This window comes from Xenopus laevis, chromosome 6L (assembly GCF_017654675.1).
Source record: "Xenopus laevis strain J_2021 chromosome 6L, Xenopus_laevis_v10.1, whole genome shotgun sequence".
Lineage (NCBI taxonomy): Eukaryota > Metazoa > Chordata > Amphibia > Anura > Pipidae > Xenopus > Xenopus laevis.
In genome coordinates this window covers 141,339,199-141,365,303 of record NC_054381.1, presented here as the reverse complement: position 1 = coordinate 141,365,303, position 26,105 = coordinate 141,339,199, and the positions used below count along the sequence as shown (strand labels likewise).

At 43.5% G+C, this 26,105-nt stretch overlaps 1 protein-coding gene across 1 annotated transcript in view; it reads left to right on the top strand.

Moving 5' to 3' along the window:
* The first annotated feature begins 1,937 nt into the window (after positions 1–1,937).
* Positions 1,938–26,105, top strand: part of ywhaz.L (tyrosine 3-monooxygenase/tryptophan 5-monooxygenase activation protein zeta L homeolog) — a 30,270-nt gene continuing 6,102 nt past the window's right edge. The window contains 3 exon segments of the mRNA NM_001086449.1: positions 1,938–2,086; positions 11,674–11,977; positions 24,424–24,547. Of these exon segments, the coding sequence (NP_001079918.1) occupies positions 11,684–11,977; positions 24,424–24,547 (418 nt within the window). The 5' untranslated portion in view covers positions 1,938–2,086; positions 11,674–11,683.

Below are 26,105 nucleotides of genomic sequence, written 5' to 3'. Positions count from 1 at the left end.
GGTTCTTCCAGGGAACACTATCTGCCTGCTTCTTCTTTCTTCCCGCAGCTGCGCATGTGCAGTAGATTGAAAAGCGAAACTTTTAACGAAAAGGCCTTTATTCTACTACCAGGGAAATTTGAAGAATGAAGAAACAAAGAAAATGATTGCTCCGTGGGGCTCACTGGCAGAACCCCGGCTCAGTTCAGTTTTCTGCTGATAGGAGCACCTGCCCAGGTTGTCACATAAGTAAATACAATAACTTAAGACTAAATGTAACCACTTTGGGGTGAGTAACTTTTGGCACCCCCAAGGTAAAATGACTTTTATTCTCCTTTAAGTCTATTGGAAAATCATGTAAACATTAAATAAAGCCAATAGGCTGGTTTTGCTTCCAATAAGGATTAATTATGTCTAAGTTTGGATCAAATACAAGCTACTGTTTTATTATTGCAGAGAAAAATGAAATAATTTTTAAAACATTTGAAATATTTGGATAAAATGGAGTTTATGGGAGGTGGCATTTCCATAATTCAGAGCTTTCTGGATAACACGTTTCCGGATAACGGATCCCACACTTGTAGATTTCAACTGCTTCTAACTATCTTATATCTTCACTTCACGTTTCTATTTACAACTTTTTTGGTCAATAATAACTCATTGCCTCACAGCTTCTGATTGATGTGACTCCATGTTTTTTTGCTACTGGACTGGAACCCAATCTCTGATGAAAAAATGGCCATCAGGGATGTTCAACCTATGACTGTCCAGCTAAGGACACACAAAGAGCGTATTGGCCACAGGCAGCAAATTGGCCAAACAAATCAATTTAATAACATGTTGATGTCCTTCCCTCAGCAGAGCTAAGGGTCAGGGCAAAAAGGCAGATTCAGGGAGATTAGTCGCCTGGTGACAAATCTCCTCTTCCTTGGGGCGACCAACTGCCTTTTCCGCCGGCTAAAATGAAAATCGCCGGCAGGATGGCACTCAGAAGGAATTCGTTTTCCAAAGTCGCCCGAAGTTTCCTCGGCAACTTCGGAAAACGAAGTGTTCCGAGTGCCATCCCGCCGACGATTTTCATTCTAGCCGGCAGGAAGGCAGTTCGGGGAGATTAGTCGACCCAAAGAAGAGATTTGTCCCTGAATCTGCCTGTGTGTCCTGATCCTAATAGTAAAACTACAATATTCTAACAACAGTTGCATTTAAGGGCAGAGACAGACGAGAAGATTCGGGGAAATTTAGTCGACCGGCGATAAATCCCCTCTTCTTCGGGCAACTAATCTCGCCGAACTGCTTCCTGATGGCTAGAATCTAAATTGCCGGCGGGGTGGCATTCGAAGAGCTTTGTTTTCTGAAGTCGTCCGATGTTTCCTCGTGAGGCAACTTAGGGCGACTTCGGAAAAGGAAGCTCTCCGAGTGCCATCCCGCCGGCGATTTACATTCTAGCTGGCGGGAAAGATTAGTCACTAGAAGAGGCAATTTGACTAATCTCCCCCAGTAGTCTCTGTGCCACTGCCCTTAAACGTTCTACAACCATCCTTGGGGTTAATAGCAACACCTAATGACACATTTTCCTTAAAATGCTGCGTGCACGGGACACATACCTTCTCCACCCTGCCCTTTAGCATTAGGAAAAAAAGGGTCACCCCTACTCCTGATGGATTAGCCCTGTCTCCTTCCTCCTAACCCCACCCTCCTGACACATTCACGCCACCAGCCAGTGACACAGCAGCGTCGAGGAGCGTCCACGACAAGCCCCATAAGCACGAGCACCGCACCCACCGTCTCCCTCCTGCTTCTGCGCGCACTCGTAGTTTAAGCGAAGGAGGAGGGGTGGGGAAATAAGGAGACGCAGAGACCCAAATGGGCGGTAATTATGCCACCCAGTCAGCGGTTGCCATAGCAGCGCTTGACGTCACTCTTCGACCCCTGCTCAGCGATTGGAGGAAACCCCGTGCATCGGATAGAGCTTTGAGCGCTCGGAAGGAGACCGGATTCTGCTATCGGCAGTCAGTGACACACGGAGAAAGCTCGGCGTGCGCTCGTCCAAGCTCGGGGATTCGACTATCTGCCTGCTGCGGTTCGTGCTCCCTCTCGCCTATCACAGGTACAACGGCGGGAAGGATCATTACACCTGCGGGCGGGGAGGAGTGGGTGAGGTCAAATTCGGGCGGGCCGGCCCTGCTAATGGCGGAGAGGAAGCGGCTCGTGCATTGTTCATGACAGAGATGGGGTGGGCTGCAATGGGGGGAAGGGGATGAATCATATTGTTCGCCTTAATTAATGTTCTATCGTTTTGTATTTCACCCCCTTTTTTGTTCAGAGTGACGGGGAGGTGCCTCGTTTCCTCCTCCTCGCCATTTTTCCCCCCTAGAGCCTCCGTTGCAGACCCATATATGGCTGTCACTTACATTTGCTCCTGTCGTCGTGAATGAGGGATTTGCAATCGCATTGATTGTGTGGCCCCCCGGCTTCTGTGGCCCCCTTGTCTGAGGAGAGCAAATGCCTATGTGATCATTTGCTGATCTGCATTTCCATAACCCCCCCCTACACACACACCTCTATATACACTTACATATACACAGTACCCACACACATACACACACACACACACACACACACACACATATATATATATATACACATACACACACACACTTGCATATACACAAACATATATACACTTACATACATACATATACACACACATACATATATACACTTACATATACACAGTACCCACACACATACATATATACATACACACACATATACATATATACACACACATATATACACTTACATATACACAGAACACATACACAGTACACATACACACATACACACATACATACATACATGTATACATACACATACATATACATATATACACTTACATATACACAGAACACATACACACATACACACACTTATATACACTTACATACACACACATCCATATATAAACTTACATACACACACACACACACACTGCAGGTTGATTAATACAGTAGCCCCCCAGGTGGCCCCATCATCTCTAAACTTGGTTCCTGAAGAAAAAAATATCTGTAGACACCGGCCCTATTCTTTTTTAAAGGCACAGTAAAACAAGATCAGTCTACTCTGCACACAGATATTCACTTCAGTATACCTGTGCCTTCAGTGATGAGATGTAAGTGTGAAGCCCACAATGAGACCAGGCCCTCCTCTATAGAAAATGGTGCAGTCTGCTAACCCGGCATCACTGGGCTAAATGCTCATGGTACAAGGCGTGCCTGTCTTTACGATGCCATGCTTTTGGAACAAAATATGTTTTTTAAGGGGGAGGTGACTTCTTTTGTTTAAAAAAAAAAAAAAAAAAAAAACTCAATGAAAGATGAATAGATGGCACAGATTCACATTTAAGCTCTGTAATGAGCAATGAAAATCCTGTCTGTATATGTGAACTCGGAGAAGATGTAGCAGTGATGCATTTACCCTCCCCCATGTTGAATTGATAGAAAGGAAAAAGGCTGCAAGACAAGCAAGCATTGCAGTACAGGTGAGGCTTCTGCTGCCTCCTCCCCCCTCTATCTCACCAATAAGCCTCTGGGGAGGAGGGGAGGGCTATCTTGCCATCAGCTTTTGCTGGGTCAGTGGCAGTTGGACTAGGGAACAGAGGCTGCTGACAGTTTCTGCATGGAAAATTGGACTCACACTTTGCAGGTGGATAGTGTTTACTACAGAGATTCAGCCTGTAGCTGCTGTTAATATAAAACTCCCAGTATTCCTGCAATCGCTGGAGGGCTAATGATAACAACTGGCAGCCCATGCTGCCGTTATTAATGGCAGTCGCCATTTAACCCAATGACAGGTGGCACAGGCAGCTTCCGGTGTTCAGCAGAGAAACCACCAGGTATGGGAATATCTAGGGGTCCCCAAAACCTGTCTACAGCCATCCATAGTGCATTATCTTGCTTAACTTCCTTTGAAGTGTTTTGGTGACCACTGGAGCTTGCAATCTGATATTCCTGCAGCCCATGCAGAAGAAGACACCTTTGGGATCTGTTGAAATGAAAGCCACGTTTTACCACAATCCATTGAGAGACTGCTCCTCTACTGTTTTGTAGGCCTTGTTTCCTTAAAAGCTTGCATTAAAGCACCCACCCCATACGCCATAATAAAGGCCTAAACCACATGCTGTACCTTGTTAAAAAATGTACCCAGTCCATTCAAAGTTATCCCTTTAGTTAACTGTTGACCTGACGAGCATCTGGCTTTTTAATTTTATGCAGTATAATAGCCATTTCGCTGCATGATAAAAAAATGGCATTTAACGTGCCTCATCTTCACATGTTGGACGTACCCAGGCAAGCAGGAAGTAAGGCTGCAAAAAATAAATTTTTCTAGGCTGGCACAGGCTTTATATCATTCCCTTTCCACCTTTGTGGGATTGATACATGTGAGAAAGGGAGTTGTTCTCTTCAGTAGTGCTCCTTAGTCACAAAGCTCTGAGGTGGCAGGAGTTGTATCGATTTGTGGTGGAAACACATTGCTAATCTTTATTACCAGGACATAGTGTGAAACGTTTCCTCAGTACTTGATTCATTGAATGTGTGAAATAATGTAATTGTTATGTGGAACACGGCCCTGTCCTATAGTACAGGTAGGCATCATAGATCACGCAAGTGTAGAATGTTACATGTGCTGCAATGTGTTAAAATGTATCTAAAAGAATGGATGATGCAATAGAGCAGCTTATAACTTGGATCCCTTCAGCTGTTGAGCACATGCTTCTCTTGTAACATGCAGGGGGCCCACAGCCTTTACATCCCCCCGACTTAAACGCGAATCAATTGCTGTGCATAACTTGTTCTGCCATCGCCCTTTTGCTGTTAAATTGTGATCTACGGGCTGCCTGTTTCTCACTCACGCTTACATGAAAAGCTAGACAGGTAGTGCAGACAGGGTGCGGCTCCATCTCCGTTTTAAAGAGAGAGTGGCTGTAAAAATATTTTTGCTGTCTCTGTGAAAGCAGGCTTCCATTTGTGCTTATTAAGAATGCTGTCTGCCGAGAAAAGCGGGTGGAAGCAGCTGTGAGACTGTAACAATGAAAATGAAGAGATGGTTTCATGTATTGAAATGTACTGTTGGCAGAAATTGTCCTCATGAGACATTGTAGGGATAATTGCCTAGGAAAGTGGACAAGTAGGTTTCCAGGCAACTGTTGGCCCACAAACAACTGCAGGAGAATCCCTTGTGGATCACTGGGGCAGTATTAAGCTAATGCCACACATAGTGGACCTCAGTCTGCATACTCACGATATTTGGTGCTGAAATCCACTGTATGCCTACACCATGGCCCGAGCAATGGTTCCAGGTGCAGGCAAGGAAGGGTCGGATTCTTGTCATTCATAACCTGCATTTATCCACAGGCCGAGATCAGCAATGTGTGGCATTAGCCCAAAGGTGGCCATACACATCCGCTCGTTTGACAAAATCTCTTTCCGATATATACCCACCTGGAGGTGTGTGATAGGCTGACCTGATTGAGGGCCCTAGGGCCCAACGATCGGATCATACCAGTGGTTGGATTGCGACTGCAGAAGTTGAGTAGTGCTAGTGGGGATGGAGGATGTTTGCTGAAGGGTGTTTTGAAAGAACGAGATGGGTACATCAAAAGAATGAGATGGCTACACCGACAGAATGAGATGGCTACACAGATCGAATCATACGGGCACTTGAATCGCAGCTGCAGAAGGTAGAGGATTTGTTTGAAGCAGAAGTTGAGCTGGGCATGGCAAAGGCTAGTGGGGATGGAGGATGTGTGCTGAAGGGTGTTTTGAAAGAATGAGATGGGTACAGAGACGGAATGAGATGGGTGAACTAGAAGGCAAATCAGGAAATGATAGGTGAAAGGTACAGTAGCCGATTCTAGAAATGTTAGAGCCTCCAAGATTGTTGCACAATACAGCATGCTTGTGCCCTTAGCAGTAGTTTTGCCCAGCCCTTTGGGCAGTGGTATAACTTGGAGATTTAGGACCTCCATGTGATATACATATTCGCTGCATCACCACTGTCCCTGTTGCTAGTATGTGTGCAAAACCTCTTACTATGAAGTAATGTTACTGTGACTTTGACAATACTCACAACAACCCCAATGACCACTCTTGGCAAAAAGATTAAAAAAAAGATGCATCACTGACCTTGGTTCCTGGCCCTAGAAAGATCTAAAGCTGATAACATTTTCTGACTCTGCCTGTTAAGGCCACACGAGGAGATTCGGGGAGATTTTGTCGCCTGGCGACTAATCGCCTCGTCTTGTGAGCGACTATCTCTCCGAACTGCCTCAGTGTTTTTCCCCATAGGCTACAATGAAAAGTCGCCTGCGATTATGCACATGCGGCGATGCGTTTTCTATAGTCGCTCAAAGTTGCCTCACTGAGGCAACTCTGGGCGACTATTGAAAGCGCAGTCACACTTTCACACTTTTCAGGCTTCAGTTCCCTATCAGGTGCATATCATTGCTATGGTCATAAAATTTTTTTTTTTCATCCCGACCCATGTATCCTCTGCATTTAAAGGAGAAACAAACCATTAAAAAAACCATACCCCCCAACCCTACATAGACCACATCCTCCCCCCCCCCCCGGGCAAATGCCCCCAAGTCTTTATTTACCCCTCCGTGCAGATCCTGTCCAGCGGAGTTCAGGGGTGCCATCTTCAGCCTATTCGGTAATCTTCAGAATGAGACCGGCACTTCTGCAATTTTTGTGCGTTTTGGCGCATGCACAGTTGTGAAACAGAAAAATGCTCCAACTGCGCATGCGCCACTTCACTGATCTCATTCTGTAGATTACCGAAGAGAAGAAGATGGCTGCCGTGAACTCCGCTGGACAGAATCTGCACGGAGGGGTAAGTAAAGTGTTGGGGCATTTGGTCACTTGATAGAAATCTTGTTCCCTGCAGGCCACAAATGCCCCCGTAAATACATTTGGGTTGCACACTGGAACACTTGAATTAAGATGTACGTGATGAAGTGATCTAGAGGGGGAAGTTTGCACCCACTTTATAAAACAGAAAGTGGTAGCAGGATAGTCATAGGATTGACACTGCCTTTCCAAGCTCGTGTTTGGATGAAATGAACATTACTAAGTGAAAATCCAGACGCTTTTCCTTTGAGCATTTCAAGTAGTAGCCTGAAATGACTGTAGCGTGGTTTTCCCTCTGGGCGTGGTGACTATTTGCACAGTTCTTGTTTGTACTTGTTCAACTGTGTCAGTTGCTTTTAACTATCTCTCCTGTGCCACTGTTCTCTAAAACGTCGGCTAGTAACCTGGGACCTGTCTTATCTGGTGCCACTGCCAATATCTCAGGGAAATATCCCACGCTAACTGTTGTATGGCAATTTATATTGAATTTGACTGCTAGTTCTCCCTATAACATCATAGATTTCAGACCACCAGATTGTGCTAATCTGCCAAGTTTAAAGGGTAACTGTCTTGCGAAAACATGTTTTTTCTTTTTCAAAATGCACCAGTTAATAATGCTGCTCCAGCAGAATTCTGTTTGCTCTTTCTAAAAAGAGCAAACAGTTTTTGTTTTTTTTTATTTAATTTTGAAATATGACATGGGGATATATATATTGTCAGTTTCCCAACTGCCCCAGTCATGGGACTTGTGACTTCAGTCACTTTTTACTGCTGTACTGCAAGTTGGAGTCATATCGCCCCCTCCCTTTCCCCACAGCAGCCTAAGGGTAAAGCCACACTGGGCGTTTTGGGGAGATTTGGTTGCCTGGCGAGTAATCGCCTCGTCTTTGGGCCGACCAATCTCCCCAAACGCCTTCCCTTACTCTGCGGCGGTTAAAATGGAAAAACGCAGGCGCTAATCACACGCAGTCATTCGTTTTCCAAAGTTGCCTCAGGATCAAAACACCCAGTGTGGCCTTACCCTAACAGAACAATGGGAAGGTAACCAGACAGCAGTTCCGTAACCCAAGATAACAGCTGCCTGGTAGATCTAAGAACAGCACTTAATAGTGAAATCCAGGTTCCACTGCAACACATCAGTTACATTGAGTAGGAGAAACAGCCTGCCAGAAAGCAGTTCCATCCTAAAGTGCTGGCTCTTTCTGAAAGCACATGACCAGACAAAATAACGTGAGAAGGTGCCTACACACCAATATTATAAATTTTAAAAAAATACACTTGCTGGTTCAGGAATTCAATTTTATATGGTTGAGTGAAAATCGTGACCGAAACCCTTTAAGCTGCCCATAGACTTATAAAGTCTACGAAGCACAGGCTTGTGTAGTTACTGATATGCGTGTTTATCAAATGATTCCAAATAATATTCATATCTTATGGATGTCCGTTGATCAAGCAGGGTGAATAATTTAATTTGCCTATTCCTCATTTCTGCAAGTGTATAGCATCTTCACGCATCTCTTCACTGTTTCAATTGTTCAGGCTCTCTAACCAAACGGAACAATAGAAAGTTAGGCAGGTAGGTGTATGGCCTCTTGAGCTGTCCATATTTTAGCCTGTGTAAGGCCACATTTAATCTCCATACTGAAGCAAGAAGACTGGGCATTGATTCAGAAGTGTGGGATTTTCCTATACTGATAGGCCATATCTTCTGTGCAGATTGAAAGCGACATTGAACTCTTGGTCCTCTTCCTCTGCAAGAAGAGTAGAACTGTAGGGAAATCTTCCAGCCTCGTTTACAAGCGTGTTTGTTGGCACTTGTAGTGTGGTAGGCTGGCACCCACTGTGGGCCCTGATTATACACTATGAGAGGAACCGCTGCTGATTACTTTCATTTGCATAATAAAAAGGGAGAATTTGGTAGTCTCCCTTGCTCGAGGGCAGGAAAGAGAGCTCCAGATGTTTAACCATCTGCTTTCCTGCTCCTCAGAGCTATATTATAATACTGCCATTTCTTTTGAAGATGAACAGGATCCTTTATAGTCAGACGATTAACAATACATAGCATTCTTAATTTTACTCTCATAGTTGGGGGGGGGGGGGAAGGCTGCCTGCAATAGGATTTGCGTAGTAAGAATACTGCACAAATGCTAGTGTAATGAGGAACCACAACTACTAGAAACAACAATTTCATGTTAACACCCTCTAACTTCTGTGTGAAAATCTAGAAAATGAAAGCTAGCGGTAGTTTCAGACAACTAATGCTGCAGTTAGGATCCCAGTAATGCAAGGCTGAAGTGCTGAGTTTAATTCCAGCCAGGGTACTATGTGCAGTAGTAATGTGGCAGTCGACAAAAAGTTAACTTATCCTGCCCATTTATTATCTTCACCCACCCATCTCTGACATCATGGAATGGGCAGGGCACGCAGGTAGACCTCTATAAAAACCAATAACTGGAAGCAGGTTAATGGTAAGGTTGCTGGTGGGGTGGGAACCTGTCCGCGAAAGTTTGAGTGGAAGTCGGCCTGAACTTGCCTAATCCGTGGGCTCCAGCCAGTGCGAGCATCACTAATCTGCAAGTAGTACTGTATGTGTATTCTACCCTTTCGTCAATGTGTTTCCCCCAGGTACTATGGTACCTCCCAAACTATAAAGACCCGCAGAAGACCCTGATACAACTGGTAATAGTATGTGTTTTGTGATCCGAACCTCCTCTGTTGCCCCCATCCCTCCTCCCAGGGGGAAATGCCCTTAACTTGTTACCCCTCTGGGCAGTTCCTCTCCTGTTGAGTTTATGGCAGCCATGTTCGCCCGTGCGCTCTTCTTCCTGTATTCGCCGGCATTTGGTGGCGCATGCGCAGTAGAGGGATTTATCGGTAAGGATCTACTGCGTTTTTCCCGAAAGCCACGAAGTTTCCGAAAAACGAAATCAGATCCCATACCTGTATTACAGGTAGAATTGCTTCTTTCTTAAAATCCTCTGAGCAACTGCCATACCTTTCCCTCTGTGGAGTAAGAAGACAAATCTGTTGAATGTAATGTGCCTGGATTATGGTAGAATGTCTAGTTTCAATCTTGCAGGCTACTTTGATCTACCCAGCAGGAAAAGCTGTTAATGCCTTTTATTACTCTTGCTTGATCAGATGGTAATCTTCTGTAATCTCAGTCCAGTGTTGAAGTACTTCTCAGAATGAGCATAATTTTTTTAATTTCGGGATGGCTGTACCGGTCAACCGCCTGCCCAGTTTTCCTAAATTGGAAAACCGAGCAGGACTCCCTAAGGTTGACACGGCCATCGGCTGATTGCCACTGACCCGCCTAATCTACGTCCTCAACCCAACCACAACTTTTTCATCCTTTGGGGCTAGAGAACAAAGTACTTTGTCTGTCTACAGTGGGAGAACAACATGGAAGGAACCTAATAATCCTTCTTTACAGCTTAAGAACATGGAATAATGATGTGGCGAGGACTAACGTGGGAATAAAAAAAAAAAAAATTGGACAAGCCAATTTAAAGGTTTGAATTAAGCACTTAATGGTACACTAGGTGGATACCTGGCTTTCTTCACAATTTTGTGTAGCAGGGAGGGGGGTTTCTTAATATCTGAGCACAGTCTCCTAGGGAGTCTGTGGCACACCGTACTGTAGAACAGGACCAGCAACTAGACTGACCTCCCCCTCATTTGAAACCATCAGGTGAATTTGTTTTAATTACTAACCTGGCTTGTCTCTTGAATTTTGTTGTATACTGAGAGTTGGTCCTGAAGTTCAGGTAAATGACCAACCCTATAGCATATGCTGTAAATCAGTGGAAAAACGAGGTTACTGGAGCCATCTTCAGATCTTCACTGTTAAGGTGGCCATACACGCATATATAGTTGGAGAGCAGACAGACAATATTGGCAAAAGCCAATCAGCTATCTTGTCGATCGGAGAGAAGGGAACATTTTTATTGGGCACCTTTTTGTTTCTACTTGCATATCTGACTATTCAGCTTTAAACGTTTGTAGAGAAAACAATTGCGGGAAAGATAGTAATTGTAACGTGTATGACCTCCTTTGGGGTGAAGAAACACAGGCCTCTAAATGCTACATATTTGCTCCTTCTCGACATTTGAATGCTTTTTGGCCCCTGTATGGGACCCTCCAATGGGCCTGCCCAACTGATATCTGGCGGAAAATAGGCCAATTTGTTCTGGCAGGTTTACAAATCTTGTCATGGTGAGGAACACATTGGCTCATTGATGAAGTCCTTGTCCCCATGGCCAAATGATCGGATTAGTCCAATATAACCCACCTCAAGGTGGGTATACTGGGGAAAGGTCCATGCATATGGCGAGTTTAGTTCTCCCATTAGGTTTAAACCTTTCCCCAGTCTAGATGTTTTGCTTGACCCTCTGGTACTCCAAAAATTTATTTTTTACATTAATATGACATGTAATATGTGTTGGAGGCCATAGTAATGGGGTTGGGAGAGATGGAACCAGCCTTTTACATCTTTGGCAGACTCTAAATAACTTGCAATTGAGGGCAATGAATGACAGCAGTCACTGTCACGAAGTAGCCTTGTTATTTACTCTTTTATACTGGCACAGAGTCTTGATTCATTTCTGATTTCTCCTGCTCCTTTGGTCTGTTACCTCTGCCTATACTTGCTGATACAAGCTCAGTGCAGCACAGTGGAGATGCCTGCGTGTTGTATGTGGAGTATGTGCTTTCCTTTGACAAATCCGAAGCCCTTATATTTAGGTAATCTCTGTAATTGCCTTTCTCTGTTTGTTTCTAGAATCATAGCCATGGATAAAAATGAACTGGTCCAGAAGGCCAAGTTGGCTGAACAGGCAGAGCGATACGATGACATGGCTGCTTGTATGAAGAGAGTTACAGAGGAGGGAGGTGAACTATCCAATGAAGAAAGGAACCTTCTCTCGGTGGCCTACAAAAATGTAGTGGGTGCACGTCGGTCGTCCTGGCGGGTGGTGTCTAGCATTGAGCAGAAGACGGAAGGAGCTGAAAAGAAACAGGAAATGTCGCGAGAATACAGGGAGAAGATTGAGGCTGAATTGAGAGAAATCTGCAATGATGTTCTGGTATGAATTTTTTTTCTGTTTTCTTAATTGTTTTCAAATTGTATATATATATACACACACACACACACACACACACGCACGCTTCTTGCCCTGCAAAAATTGTTAAAAAGAGCCTGAATTCTATAATACAGTCCACAGTCATAAATTATTCTAAATGTATTGTTTATACAACTGAAAAGCTCTGCCATTGAAGTAACCTAATGTGCAGATTGGTTTAATGCTGTCCTCTGTTTTTTGGAAAGAAGTCTGTCTTTAAAACATTTGTACTCTGGTCAGTGCATGTCCATATCATGGCCAGCGGTCTAGTAAATCTTGCACTTACAGGACAGTTGTATTTTCCAGTCCCATAATTACAAGGTGGCCTTCAAGGTCGTACATTTTTATCTTCCAGTGGGAGCAGACCTTGCATCACGCAGCTTGTGTGGGGGTTGGGAACTGAACCCTGCAGCTGTATGTTCGGATGTTTCCACTAATGTGCAGTGGTGTGCTAAGTCTGTACTTCGATGTGAGCTTGGCTCCGAATATTACAAGAGCAGGTTATGCCTGAAGTGGTCTCTAAAATTAGTGTGACTATTGGAGCTCAATAGTGTCGTTCTGTTTCACCTTTATTGCAGTTGCTTTCCTGCCGTCTGTTCTGAATCAAGGGCTGCTGCACTTATTGATGCATTTATTGATGCAAGGGAAACCCTGGAGCTACAGCAACCTCCTGACCCAGCAGTAGCTCCAGGGTTCACTTCGTGCCCAGAGTCAATAGGTGCAGCACACTTACACTAAAGAACAGACCACTCACATGGCCTTCAAAAAAAATAAAAAATAATATATATATATTATATAGACAGTCGGGACACGTCAGTACAAAGTAGAATGTTTGAGAGAATTGCACAAAACACTGTTTCTCTAGAACGGCCCTTCCTGTCAGTGCAGCAACCATGGGTTAAGTATCCACCTCCGGAGGCAGGACAGAAGAAAAAATTAGAATCTCGACTCCGCCCCCTTCATATAAGCTCGTGCTCCTCCTGATTCCCCTCAGTTTTTTTCTTCTGTCCTACTAGGAGGTTTGGACAGCACACTCTGTGTTATATTTTATTATTTATTTTTACCGGTTTTTTTCTTTCCATTCTGAAGACGGAAATTTACCAGAGCAGGAGGCATCCTAGCTCTTATCTCACCTTTATGTGACTAATCCCTAACCTACCTCCACTCCTCAGGACTGGCGAATGGTTACAAAAAGGGGATTACTACAGCACAACCATCCTTCAAGGAAGGTACTGCTGCTTGGCGCACTTTTAGGTTTTCCCTACAGCCGCGGCAACAACGCCACGGGCTTATGGGGCACCGCATTCTCTATTACGCGCAGTTCCTGTTAAGGACGCGCGCGTGAGTTTTTTTCGCGCCACAACGAGGCGCGCGCGTATACGCGTACACGCAGGGAACGTGCTTACTGGGCGCCATCTTGGATTTCAATCCACACGCGCCGGAGCTCACAGAAGCACTACAAGCTGAGCCTTGCCACCAGACAGGTACAAGTTCAGTAGCAATGAACCGCTACATGCGCTTATTAACTCAGCGACTTACTTATGACAGTTTTCAACGCATACCAAGTAGATCACAGCATATTGTCTACACACTGCGCAACATGATTTTCCCTACATACTTTTAATGCACTTGAATTAGCACTTACATGCCTATAGGCAGTGTGAGCTATGTATTCACGGCTAGGTTTTCCCTGAAGGGACCTTTAGTTCTAAGACATATCTGTATGTTTTATTCCAGACGATACACCATGGATGCTGATTTGGGTCTGGAAGAGCTTAGGAAAGACATGTCCTCAGCTACGCCCAAGACAAAAAGGGCAGATAAAAGATCACAAAACACAAAGAAATGCAGATTCTGTAAACATTCATTACGTAAAGGGGAACAAGGTGTCTGCCTAGACTGTGCAGAACCCGCAGATCTTCCACCAACTTTATCACCACAACCTATTCCATTGCAACAACCTGAGGCTAATTCACCTCAATTAGATGCTCAGGATCCTTCTACCTCAAAACCTCCTCAACTAGAGGAATTGTTTGATTGGATTAAATCAACCATTCAATCTTCCATTGCCCCTCCAACTAAGCCTAGTAAAAAACGACGGGCACATACTATCCCAGATTCGGATTCTTCGGATTCTAAGTCAACTAGTGATCTAGATAGTGATGTTGAGCCAGGCGAAGTTTCTGATACAGAAGATTCTTCAGATGACTCAGACACACAACGTCATTACCGCTCCATTGCAGGCCCAGAAACCGCAAAGCGTTTACTTCGCGAAATGCTAGCTACATTAGAGATTAAGGATGAGACAACAGCCACATCAAAAGCTGACAGGGTATTAGGGATTCAACCCAAAAAGTGTAGAACCTTTCCGGTTTTTCGTTCAATATCTCAAGTGATAGAAACTGAGTGGTCAAAACCAGACCACCGCCTCACTCAAACTCAAAGGTTCCAAAACACTTACCCCGTTCCAGAGGAACAACGTAAAGTGTGGGACAAGGCCCCTAAAGTTGACTCAGCGGTAGCTCGCTTATCCAAGAACACAACTCTACCAACAGAGGAAGCGGCTTTCAAGGAGCCGATGGATAAAAAGATGGAAGGGTCCTTGAGGAGAGGGTATACTCATGCCACCTCGATTCTAAGACCTGCTGTTGCATCGGCGGGATTGGCTCGCACTGCCAGATTTTGGTGCCAGGAATTGCAAAAGAATCCTCCTTCACTAGAGGTCTTACATGAAGAACTACAACGTCTTAGCTCAGCGTTCGCCTTCTTGGCAGATGCAGCCATGGACACAGTTAGGTTGGCAGCCAAAACCAGTGTCGATACAGTAGTTGCTAGACGAGCACTTTGGTTACGTCATTGGTCTGGAGATACAGCATCCAAGACCAAGTTAATGAACCTGAGATTTACTGGGGACACACTCTTCGGTCCAGACCTCAAGCAGATCATTACTGAAGTTACAGGTGGTAAGAGCACATTTTTGCCTTCAGGCAAGAAACCCAGATCAGACCAGCCCACTAGATCTTTTAATAGACCCTGGAGCTCCCAGGGCCGACCATTTCGTTCCTTTCGTAATTCCACCTTTCGTCCTGCACAATCGAGCGGCGAGACGAGAAAAGGCAGACAAACCTGGCCCAACCAACAGAGACAGAGCAGGAAACCCGTTCCATCAAAGCCCAATTCAGCCTGACTCCAGGCTTGGGCAAGCGGGGGTAGGAGGTCGTCTTCAGCAATTTTTTCCAGTATGGCGAGACCACATACAGGACAACTGGGTGCTCACAATCATAGCAGAAGGGTACCGAATCCCATTCGACAGCCTACCTCCTCGCACTTTCAAACGCTCATCTACACCAAAAAACTCATCCAAAAGACTCGCCCTGACGACAATAGTAAACGAACTGAAACACAACAATGTCATTGTACCAGTACCTGCCGAAGAACGTTACAGAGGTTTCTACTCGAATCTCTTTTTGGTCTTAAAGAAGGAGGGTACCTTCAGACCAGTATTAAACCTAAAAACCTTAAACAAGCAGGTGTCCAAACAGAGATTCCGCATGGAGTCCATCCGGTCGGTGGTAATGTCAATGACCCACAATTGTTTCATGACCAAGGTAGACCTTCAGGATGCCTACTTGCATGTACCCATCAGGAGGGCATCCCAACAATATCTACGGTTTACAGTGCTCGGAGAACATTACCAATTCAAGGCACTTCCATTCGGCCTTTCCACGGCACCCCGAGTGTTCACGAAGGTACTCAGCCCATTGATTGCACACCTCAGGCGTCTAGGAATCTCAGTCACACCTTATCTGGACGACCTCCTAATCAGAGCTCCGTCCTACGACCAGAGTCACAAAGACACCCAAATTTGTGTCACAATACTCCAACAACACGGTTGGATTATAAATTACAGAAAGAGTCACCTCACGCCCACACAACAAATTCAATTCTTAGGAATGTTGTTCGACTCCTCCCGTCAGACTACGTCTCTGCCCTTGGAGAAGATTCAAACAATCGTACACACTGCTCAACAAGTCTGCACTCAGACCACCATTTCAGCGGACCGCTGCCTCCAGTTATTAGGCTACATGGTAGCAGCGTTGGAAGCACTGCCTTTCGGCAGATTCCACATGAGAGACTTTCAGAATCACTTTCTACATCTTTGGAACAAGAACCACTCCAACTTGTCGCAACAAATTCCACTTACCATGCAAGTCAAACGTTCACTGACTTGGTGGACAACACCACAAAATCTTTCTCAAGGCAAGACATGGGCCTTACCCCAGTGGACCGTACTGACCACGGACGCCAGCCTCACCGGCTGGGGGGCAACTTGGCCACCTCGAACTTGCCAAGGGACATGGTCACAGGCAGAATCAAAACTCCCTATAAATGTGTTAGAAATCAGAGCAATACGGAATGCCATAGCTCATTGGTCTCGAGACTTACAAAACATACCACTACGCATTCAGTCCGACAATGCCACCGCGGTTGCCTACCTCAACAAGCAGGGAGGAACCCGCAGCAACAGAGCGATGAGGGAGGTAGCCCACATACTCACCTGGGCAGAACTTCATGTCCCAGCCATCTCCGCAGTCTTCATTCCGGGCGTCCTAAACTGGGAGGCGGATTACCTCAGCCGCCAGCGGATAGACCAAGGAGAGTGGTCTCTCCGCTTGGACGTCTTCACGCAGTTAGTAACCAGATGGGGAAGACCAGACATAGACATGTTTGCGTCCAGACACAATTTCAAAGTTCCTACCTACTGCGCCAGGTCACAGGACCCGAAGGCGGCTTACGTAGACGCATTAGTGATACCGTGGATTTTCAAGAGAGTCTATGCCTTCCCTCCACTAGCACTTCTTCCAAGAGTGATACGCAAGATACGGCAAGAACGGACGGAAACCATTCTCATTGCCCCGGATTGGCCGCGGAGACCTTGGTACTCCGAACTCATCAACATGTCAGCAGCTCCACCATGGCGGCTGCCTCTCACACCAGAATTGCTCACTCAAGGACCAATAAAACACGACAACCTGCAGCGGTTGCATTTGACGGCTTGGCTGTTGAAACCGAATTGTGGCGTTCCAAAGGGTTTTCGGAAGAAGCCACTGACATTCTGTTGAAAGCCCGAAAACGGTCCACATCTAGAGTCTATCATAGAACTTGGAAAGCTTTCATAGACTGGTGTGAACCCAGGCAGTTTCAGTGGCAGCAAGCATCAGTTCCAACAATTGTTGAATTCCTTACTCGGGGGTTCCATTTAGGTCTCTCCTTAGCAACCCTCAAAGGCCAGATCTCAGCCCTTTCTATTCTACTACAACATCAGTGGGCAGGGGAACCAGATATCTTGCAGTTCATGCAGGGAGTGGGTAAGGTTAGGCCTCCATACAGGGACCCAACACCACCCTGGGATCTTACACTTGTCCTCAATGTATTACAGGGTCCCCCGTTTGAGCCTTTGGCTTCCTGCTCGCTTAAATTTCTTACCTGGAAGATGACGTTTCTCTTAGCCATTACCTCAGCAAAACGAGTCTCTGACATGGCAGCCCTATCTTGTAAGGAACCCTGGCTTATTTTGCATCAGGACAGGGCAGTTTTCAGGACTATTCCAGTTTTCCAGCCCAAGGTGGTTTCTGCTTTCCACATAAATGAGGAAATTAATCTTCCTTCTTTCTGCCCTAGGCCAGCTAATCCCAAGGAAAAGGCACTTCATAAACTAGATGTAGTGAGAGCAGTTCGCTATTACCTAGACAGGTCCAAGGATTATAGGAAATCAGATTCCTTTTTGGTTACGTATGGTCAGAACAAAGGGTCACCTGCTTCTAAACGCACAGTTGCTAGATGGCTGGTTGAGACGATCAATTGTGCTTATGACCTTAGTCACAAACCTAGGCCCTTCAAAGTCCGAGCTCATTCTACCAGAGCACTAAGTGCATCCTGGGCCTTGTATAATCTGGCCACTCCAGAACAAATCTGTAAGGCAGCCACTTGGGCTTCTTTGTCTACATTCGCAAAATTTTATAGACTTCATGTGTTTCATTCAACTCCTGCTGCTTTTGGTCGAAAAGTACTTCAAGCAGTTGTGAGGAAACAGTAAATTGAACCCGGCCCTAAAAAAGATGGGACAGCTTTCGGACGTCCCCATGGTTGCTGCACTGACAGGAAGGGCCGTTCTAGAGAAAGATGGATTTTCGACTTACCGGAAAATCTTTTTCTAGACGGCCTGGACTGTCAGTGCAGTAAGCCCCACCCTTTCATTATAGTTCAATATTGTTGCCAGTTGGCGAGTTAATACTGTTGTTATTATGAATCTCTTCTCGCTCTTCTCTGCTATCCTTTCTCTTCTCCTATCTGAGCTGTCAGACCAAACTGAGGGGAATCAGGAGGAGCACGAGCTTATATGAAGGGGGCGGAGTCGAGATTCTAATTTTTTCTTCTGTCCTGCCTCCGGAGGTGGATACTTAACCCATGGTTGCTGCACTGACAGTCCAGGCCGTCTAGAAAAAGATTTTCCGGTAAGTCGAAAATCCATCTATATGTTGTAGGTGGGGAGCTTACCCATTTTATTTCAGTGACCACCTGATGTACAGGTCGATATCGCCGAAAGAAAGGCCGGATGTTCAAAATCCCATCGGATTGAGGACTGTGTTGGTTCGTTGATGCGGTCCTCGATCCAACCTCATTATGAACCGACCATTGGGCTTTAGGGCTCACAATTGGATAAGCCTAATATCACCTGGTGGGTATTTCTGGGAGAGATATGGGGTCACCAAATGAGCGCATCTCCATATGTATGGCTAGCTTTTTTGCCCCACCGCTTGTCAATTTTTGTACTAGGTCTGCAGTTTGGGGATTTTTAAAGTGCCCCTTTGATTTCCCACATTTGTTCAGGGACCACTTTACCTAAGGTTCGACAAATCTCAAAACTTTGCTTTGTTTGAAGGAGTATCTAGAACAGGGGTCCCCAACCTTTTGTAGCCGTGAGCCACATTAAAATGTAAAGAAAGCTGGAGAGCAACATAAGCATGCATAACCTTCCTGGGCAAACTATGGGCTCTGATTGGCTATTAGTAGCCCCTATGTGGACTGCCAGCTTACATGAGGCTCTGTTTGGCAGGAAAAAATTTTTTATGCAGCTAAAACTTACCTTCAAGCCGGGAATTAAAAAAAAAATAAAAAAAAAATAGCACCTGCTTTGAGACTACTTTGAGCAACAGCCAAGGGTTTGGTGAGCAACGTGTTGCTCCTGAGCTACTGGGTGGGGATCGCTAATCTAGAACATGATCACTGATCTTCATTCTGGCCTTCAAAGATATCTAGGTGTGCTAATGGGTGCCCTAACTGGGCATCAGGCTAGTCCCTCACTTTGGAACCACTATGGTAGTATACGTTTCAGCAAGAGCTGTTTAACCCACAGGCATGTTTTGAGGAAGATGGACCCCCGACGGATACTTCCTAAAAGAGAGCCTCTTGTACCCTATTAGAAGAGTTTTTGCACAAGCCAGTAGGACTGTACACTTCTGCATATATCATGCACATTCCTGACTGTGTCTAAAAGAAGAATTGTAATCTGTCAAAGCGGGGGCCGCAGTGAAGCAGGGCGGGGTTGGGGAAAAAGACAGATGAGCTGTACAGCAAAAAGGGCCTGGTGAGAACGCTGTAGAAGGAAGTCCAGAAAACTATATTAAGATTCCCTGATCAGGAACGAGTTAAAGATCCTAGTGCTGCAAACTAGCTATACCAACAACTGCACCAGTCTGAACAATCCGCTTTCAAGTACTGACGAAAGGGTTGGAACAAATAGAAGCTCCTTGGCAAACTACAGGGCTGCATTCTCATAGCCATTCATTACCCCATCAGGGGCGTACAGAGAAAGCAGACTCTGTGGCCCCCCACACTGCCCTAATTCATGTACAGTTTCAAAAAATATTGGTAAACACATCAACCTGTAGACATTTTGGGGGCCCAATAGTTACACCACTGTACCCCATGTTACCTCCATGAGAGCATACCCCATATTACTGTGTATATTAAAGGATGCATTTTAAGGTTTCCCATGATGTCAACTTGTGTTACATAGTTTGTTACATAGTTAGTTACATAGTTACATAGTTAAATCGGGTTGAAAAAAGACAGTCCACCAAGTTCAACCCCTCCAAATGAAAACCCAGCATCAATACACACACCCCTCCCTCTAATCTACTTGTAAAGTGTAATCATGTTCCCTCGCAAGCGCCTTTTTTCCGGGAAAAAAAAAAGCCCAACCATGACAGTCTCCCCTGTTTAGTTGCACTTAGTCTCTGCACTCTCTCCAGCTCATTTATATCCCTCTTAAGGACTGGAGTCCAAAACTGCACTGCATACTCCAGATGAGGCCTCACCAGGGACCTATAAAGAGGCATAATTATGTTTTCATCCCTTGAGTTAATGCCCTTTTTTATGCAAGACAGAACTTTATTTGCTTTAGTAGCCACAGAATGACACGGCCCAGAATTAGACAAACTTGTTATCTACAAAAACCCCTAGATCCTTCTCATTTAAGGAAACTCCCGTCACACTGCCATTTAGTGTATAACTTGCATTTATATTAAAGTGCATAACCTGCATTTATCATCATTGAACCTCATTATCCAGTTTGCTGCCCAGTTTCCCAACTTAGACAAATCACTCTGTTGGTGATGAAAACACTGCTACCTGCCCTGCGTCATCCACAGCTTCTAATTGGACACGTTTTTAATTGTGCCACATCTATGACTGCCCTGTCATCTGAACGGAAAGAGATTCAGCGGCATTTTGGGCAACACCCGTACCCAACAAGAAATGTACTGGTCACATTCTTGAGACGCTTCAGCTGTAAACCACATAATACCTTTAGTATATCTGAGCCAAATGCTTAGAAATGCTGTGAAATTGCATCTTGCCGGGAGCTCATAACGATGCAAGATACTTAAACCTTTGTTAGAAGAAACGTGTCTGGTCTGTACAGAACCAATCCAATGACCTAGTGAAAGTGATCTGAAAATACTCCTTAATCAGATTACGCCATTAGGTTTGTTTGACGTACTTCTTTACGCCACTCTCACTGGGAAAGTGTGTGAAATTCCAACGGCTTGCTCAACTGGGAGGCCTGAAATCTTCACTTGCCTGCTGTAAATTCCCTCTCTCTCATGTGTTTTATGCTTTGATCTCCACTAGAGCATCACAGACCATTTTTGGGTATTGTCCATACACCGTTTCTGTATCTACATATTCACATGTTCATGTATTTGTGGCACGAATATTCCAGAGCATTTTTTCTCTAAAATGGCACTTGTTCAACTTGAGTGCAATTAATAGAGATTGTGCTGAACATACCTCATTGTACAGGTATGGGATCCATTATCTGGAAACACGTTATCCATAAAGACTCCATTACAATCAAATAATCAAAACTTTTAAAAATGATCTCCCTTTTCTCTGTAATAATAAAATATTACCGTGTACTTGACCCCATCTAAAATACAATTAATCCTTATTGGAAGCAAAACGTAATCCAAATTAAGGAAAGATCCGTTATCCAAAAAACCTCAGGTCCTAAGCATTCTGGATAACAGATCCCATTCCCGTATTGATATTTAAAATTATATATATATATATATAAATTTCTTGAGCTAAACAGGGAAACTGGAGTTACTCCATGTTTGGTCCTTGTGAGGTTGATATTTAGATTACAAGTGCACAGATAATCTCTCCCCCCCACCTCATAATGGACTTGTTATCCAAAATGCTTGTAACCTGGTTTTCTGGATAAGGGATGTTTCTGTAATTTGGATCCTTATACCTTAAATTTACTAGAAAATCATGTAAGCATTTGCTTCCAATAAGTTTTAATTATATCTTATTTGGGATCAAGTACAAGGTACTGTTTTATTACTACAGAGAAAAAGGAAACTCATTTTTAATAATTTAGATTCTCTGGATAAAGTGGAGTCTATGGAACATGGCCTTTCTGTAATTCTAAGCTTTATGGATAACTGGTTTCCCAATAACTGATCCCACACCTGTACTTGTAATCTAGTTTGCAAAGACCAAACATGAAGCAGCTTGCGTTTGCCCTGTTTATTTCAAGAAATAACAAAAACCATATATTTTTCCTAATTAAAAGAATATGCAAAAGTATTTTTGGCACACACCCTACTGATTAAACCGGGACGTTTACTGCCCTATTGGAATTCAAATTTGAAAAGCTATGATTTTAACCATAAAGCACGACTGGACTGTTGCTTTTTAACAGGCAGGAAGGCGCTGCATAATCAGGAAATGCATGCCTTTATCAGAGCAAAAGGATTTACTTAATGTGCACTTTTTATTTTAGGCATAAATACGTAGCTTTTGTTTACATTGAGTGAAATAATGTAGATTTGTTTGGGGTTACGTTTGTCCTTTTGGCATGAAGAAATAGCTTCCATTTCACTCATAAGATTCTAGTTGACTGTGATGCTTTTCTTAATCATTAATAATTGTTTGGCAGGCTCAGGAATTAAAAGGTAAAAGGTTTACTGTTGTCTCCACTTGTATAAATGGATAATCATTACAGTGCAGGGCTGTCCTACTGGATAACACACTGAAACAAAGTGAATTCGGGAAAAATGTAACCTCAAACCTAAGGGAGGGAGAAAAGCTTTGAGTTTTGGTGAGTCCTTTAAACAGTGAATAGGCTGTGCATTTACATATGCCCGTGTGCAGGAGCAACAATTATCCAGTGTTCCAATTTGTCTTCAGCCATACAGATCTCGAGTTCATGGCCTATGGGCCGCCTGCAGAAAGCTTCTCTATCTGGTCGGGGTCGTGCAATGGTTAACCTGTCCTACGGCCCAGTCCTGATTGTAATTCTAATGCCTTTATGAGCAGGTAGCGTGACTCTGGTGTGGAAGTGATTGGGCACGTCAGGATTAACAAGTGTCCAGTTTTAATTGGACTAATGGAAGGAAATTTAAATGACGGTCACATATTTAATCATTGCTGGTATGACCATGTACAGAGGCTTATCCACTCACAGTCCAAGTGTTATTGCAATAGGGGACAGAGATTGGAAGGGACAGGGGAAAGCGATTGGAAGCTACTTTAAGAGTTTAAAGGGATGCAGTGCTTCCACCTTCAAATTAACAGGTATGGGATCTGTTGCCCAGAATGCTCGGGACCTGGGGTTTTCTGGATAACGGATCTTTCCATGATTTTGATCTTCATACCTTGTCTACTAGAAAATCATGTAAACATTAAATAAACCCAATAGGCTGGTTTTGCTTCCAATAAGGATTAATTATATCTTAGTTTGAACCAATTACAAGGTCCTGTTTTATTATTACAGAGAAAAGGGAAATATTTAAAAAAAAAAAAAAAAATTGCATAAAATGGATTCTATGGAAGATGGCCTTCCTGTAATTCTGAGCTTTCTGGATAACAGGTTTCCTGATAAAGGATCCCATGCCTGTATTTGAAGTGACTATAACAGTAGTTCATGATGGGTATGATCATTTTGAGATAGCTGCTTGTTTTCTGTTACTGAAGGGGCCACTGTATTTCCAGTCATGTTTCAATAACTGTTTGGAATAGTTTTGGAAGTGGTTTGGCAGGTGCAACTCTCCAAATTTTCTCATATCTTGTAGAGCAATAACCATCTCTTGTAGGCCCAGAAGATTGTGAACATACCAAATCATAGTGAGAAATCTCTCCATTTAAGTATTCCAGTCGCACCCTACTTTTCTAGCCTATTGCCGAGTCGTTGACTTCTCATTTGACAATGTTGTGTCCAGTAGCAACTTGATGGGAAATGCTGTTGTTATAACTGTATTACAGCTATGGGACCTGTTATCCAGAATGCTGGGGACCTGGGGCTTTCCGGATAACGGATCTTTCTGTAATTTGGATATTCTTACCTTAAGTCTGCTAGAAAATCATAAAGATTAAATAAACCTGGTTCAGTTTTCAAATAGTTTTAATCAAATACAAGGTACATTTACTTCTACAGAGAAAAAAATAAATAATTTTAAAAATGTGAATTATTTGAATAAAATGGACTCTGACTCCGTAATTCGGAGCTTTCTGGATAACTGGCTTCTAGATAACCGATCCCGTACCTGTATTTCTGGAATTAAAACAAACATTGCAGAGAATATGAACAGCCAGATAGGTACTAATAGCCGTTACATTTACAGATCACTTCAAGATTATCTATATTGGAAAGTTGCTTAAAATTACATCTCGTTTTTTCTGCGCAACAGTTTTTGGTGTAAAGTTATCCTTGATTGAATGCCCGTTCAGCCAATGATTTTAATGAAGAAATATCATTGACCTCTGCCCGAAGCACAGACTTTGAATGTGTCTTTTCCTTATCCCCGTGTTTTAACCTGCACTTTGTTTGCCTTTTGCAGAATCTTCTGGACAAATTCTTGATTGCCAATGCCACGCAACCAGAAAGCAAAGTTTTCTATTTGAAAATGAAGGGTGATTATTATCGTTACTTGGCTGAAGTAGCCGCTGGCAATGCAAAGACAGGTAGGTTTTTTTGTTGTAAAATCCTAGTCCTTTAACAAATTCAGGGGCAGATTTATCAAGGGTCAAATGGAAAATTTTATTTCAAATTTTTTTTTTTTTTATGGTCAAAACTGTCAAATTTGACTAGGGAATTAGCCAAATTCTAATGAAGTTTTTTTTAAAAAAAAAAAAAATCTAATTTGATTTTTGAGATTTATCATTCTCGAATTTGACTATTCATAACTTAATACCTGTCAATTTTTTGGGGAGATGTCCAGGGATCAATTTTGAGATGTTTCCAGCCTTCCTGACATTCTAGTTTTTTTTTATTTTTTTATTTTTTTTTTTTTTAGAAAAAACTCGAATCGAGTTTGATCTAATTAGATTCAAGTTTTCGGGTTGTTTAAATTCATCCGACTTTTAAAAATTAAATTTTTTAATATCTCCCCAAGTTGAATTTAATTTGTGTTTATGTATAAGAAAAAAAACACCTTTTTTAAACTGACTTTGCACTGGTTTTCTTTGCATCAACATGGGTCGTCCCTAGTTGCTTTCCACCATGCTCTCTACACAGACTGCCAGTTTCTCTAAGTGGTGCAATAACAATTGGGGATGGGCATCACTCAGGGTTTAGTAGATGTTTGAAAGGTTATACAGCCACAACATGCGCCTTCCCAGGATATCTGATCCCCAAGAAGACACTGGGCAAGGTTTCCTATGTAGCAAGCAATCAGTGACTGGCTTTCTTCAGCCAGCTGCAGATAAAACAATGAATGCAGCAATTTCATTGGTTGTCATGGCTTAGTGTCCTTGGGCAAATTTGCCCAGTGTTGATAAAAACCCCTTAAGCCAGTGGATCCCAAACTGTGGTGCTCTTTACCCTTAGGAAGGCTTGGAACAAGAAGGCAACCTCACCATTAAAGGGGTTGTTCACCTTTGAGATAACTTTTAGTACTATCTAGATAGTGATATTCTGAGACAATTTGCCATTTGTTTTCATTTTTTATTATTGAAGGTTTTTGTTATTTAGCTTTTTATTCTGCAGCTCCTCAATTTGCATTTCAAGCAATCTGGTAACTAGGGTCCAAATTACCCTAGCAACCATGCACTGATTTGAAGAAGCGACTGGAATATGAATAGGAGAGAGTCCGCATAGAAGGATTCTTAAAAAAAAAATAGCAAAAGCAGTACATTTGTAGCCTTACAGAGCTCTTTAGTAGGGGTCAGCGACACCCATTTGAAAGCTGCAAAGAGTCCGAAGAAAAGGGCAAAAAACTATAAATAATGAAAACAATTGAAAAGTTGCTTAGAATTGACTGTTCTATAACATAAGTTACCTTAAAGGTGAACCACCCCTTTAAAAGACCAGTAACAAGTTTTTTTTTTTTGTTTTTTTTAAGAAATTGTTTCTTTTTAAAGAAAAAAAAAACCCACCAAGACTGTTTTCAGTTTTAATTCGCAAAGCTTTTATTAAAGGAGAAGGAAACCCCCTAGGCGCAAAAATCCCTCCTCCCCCCGGCCTACCTGTTCCCCTGGGCAAATGCCCCTAACTTGTTACTCACCCCTCTGCGCAGGTCCT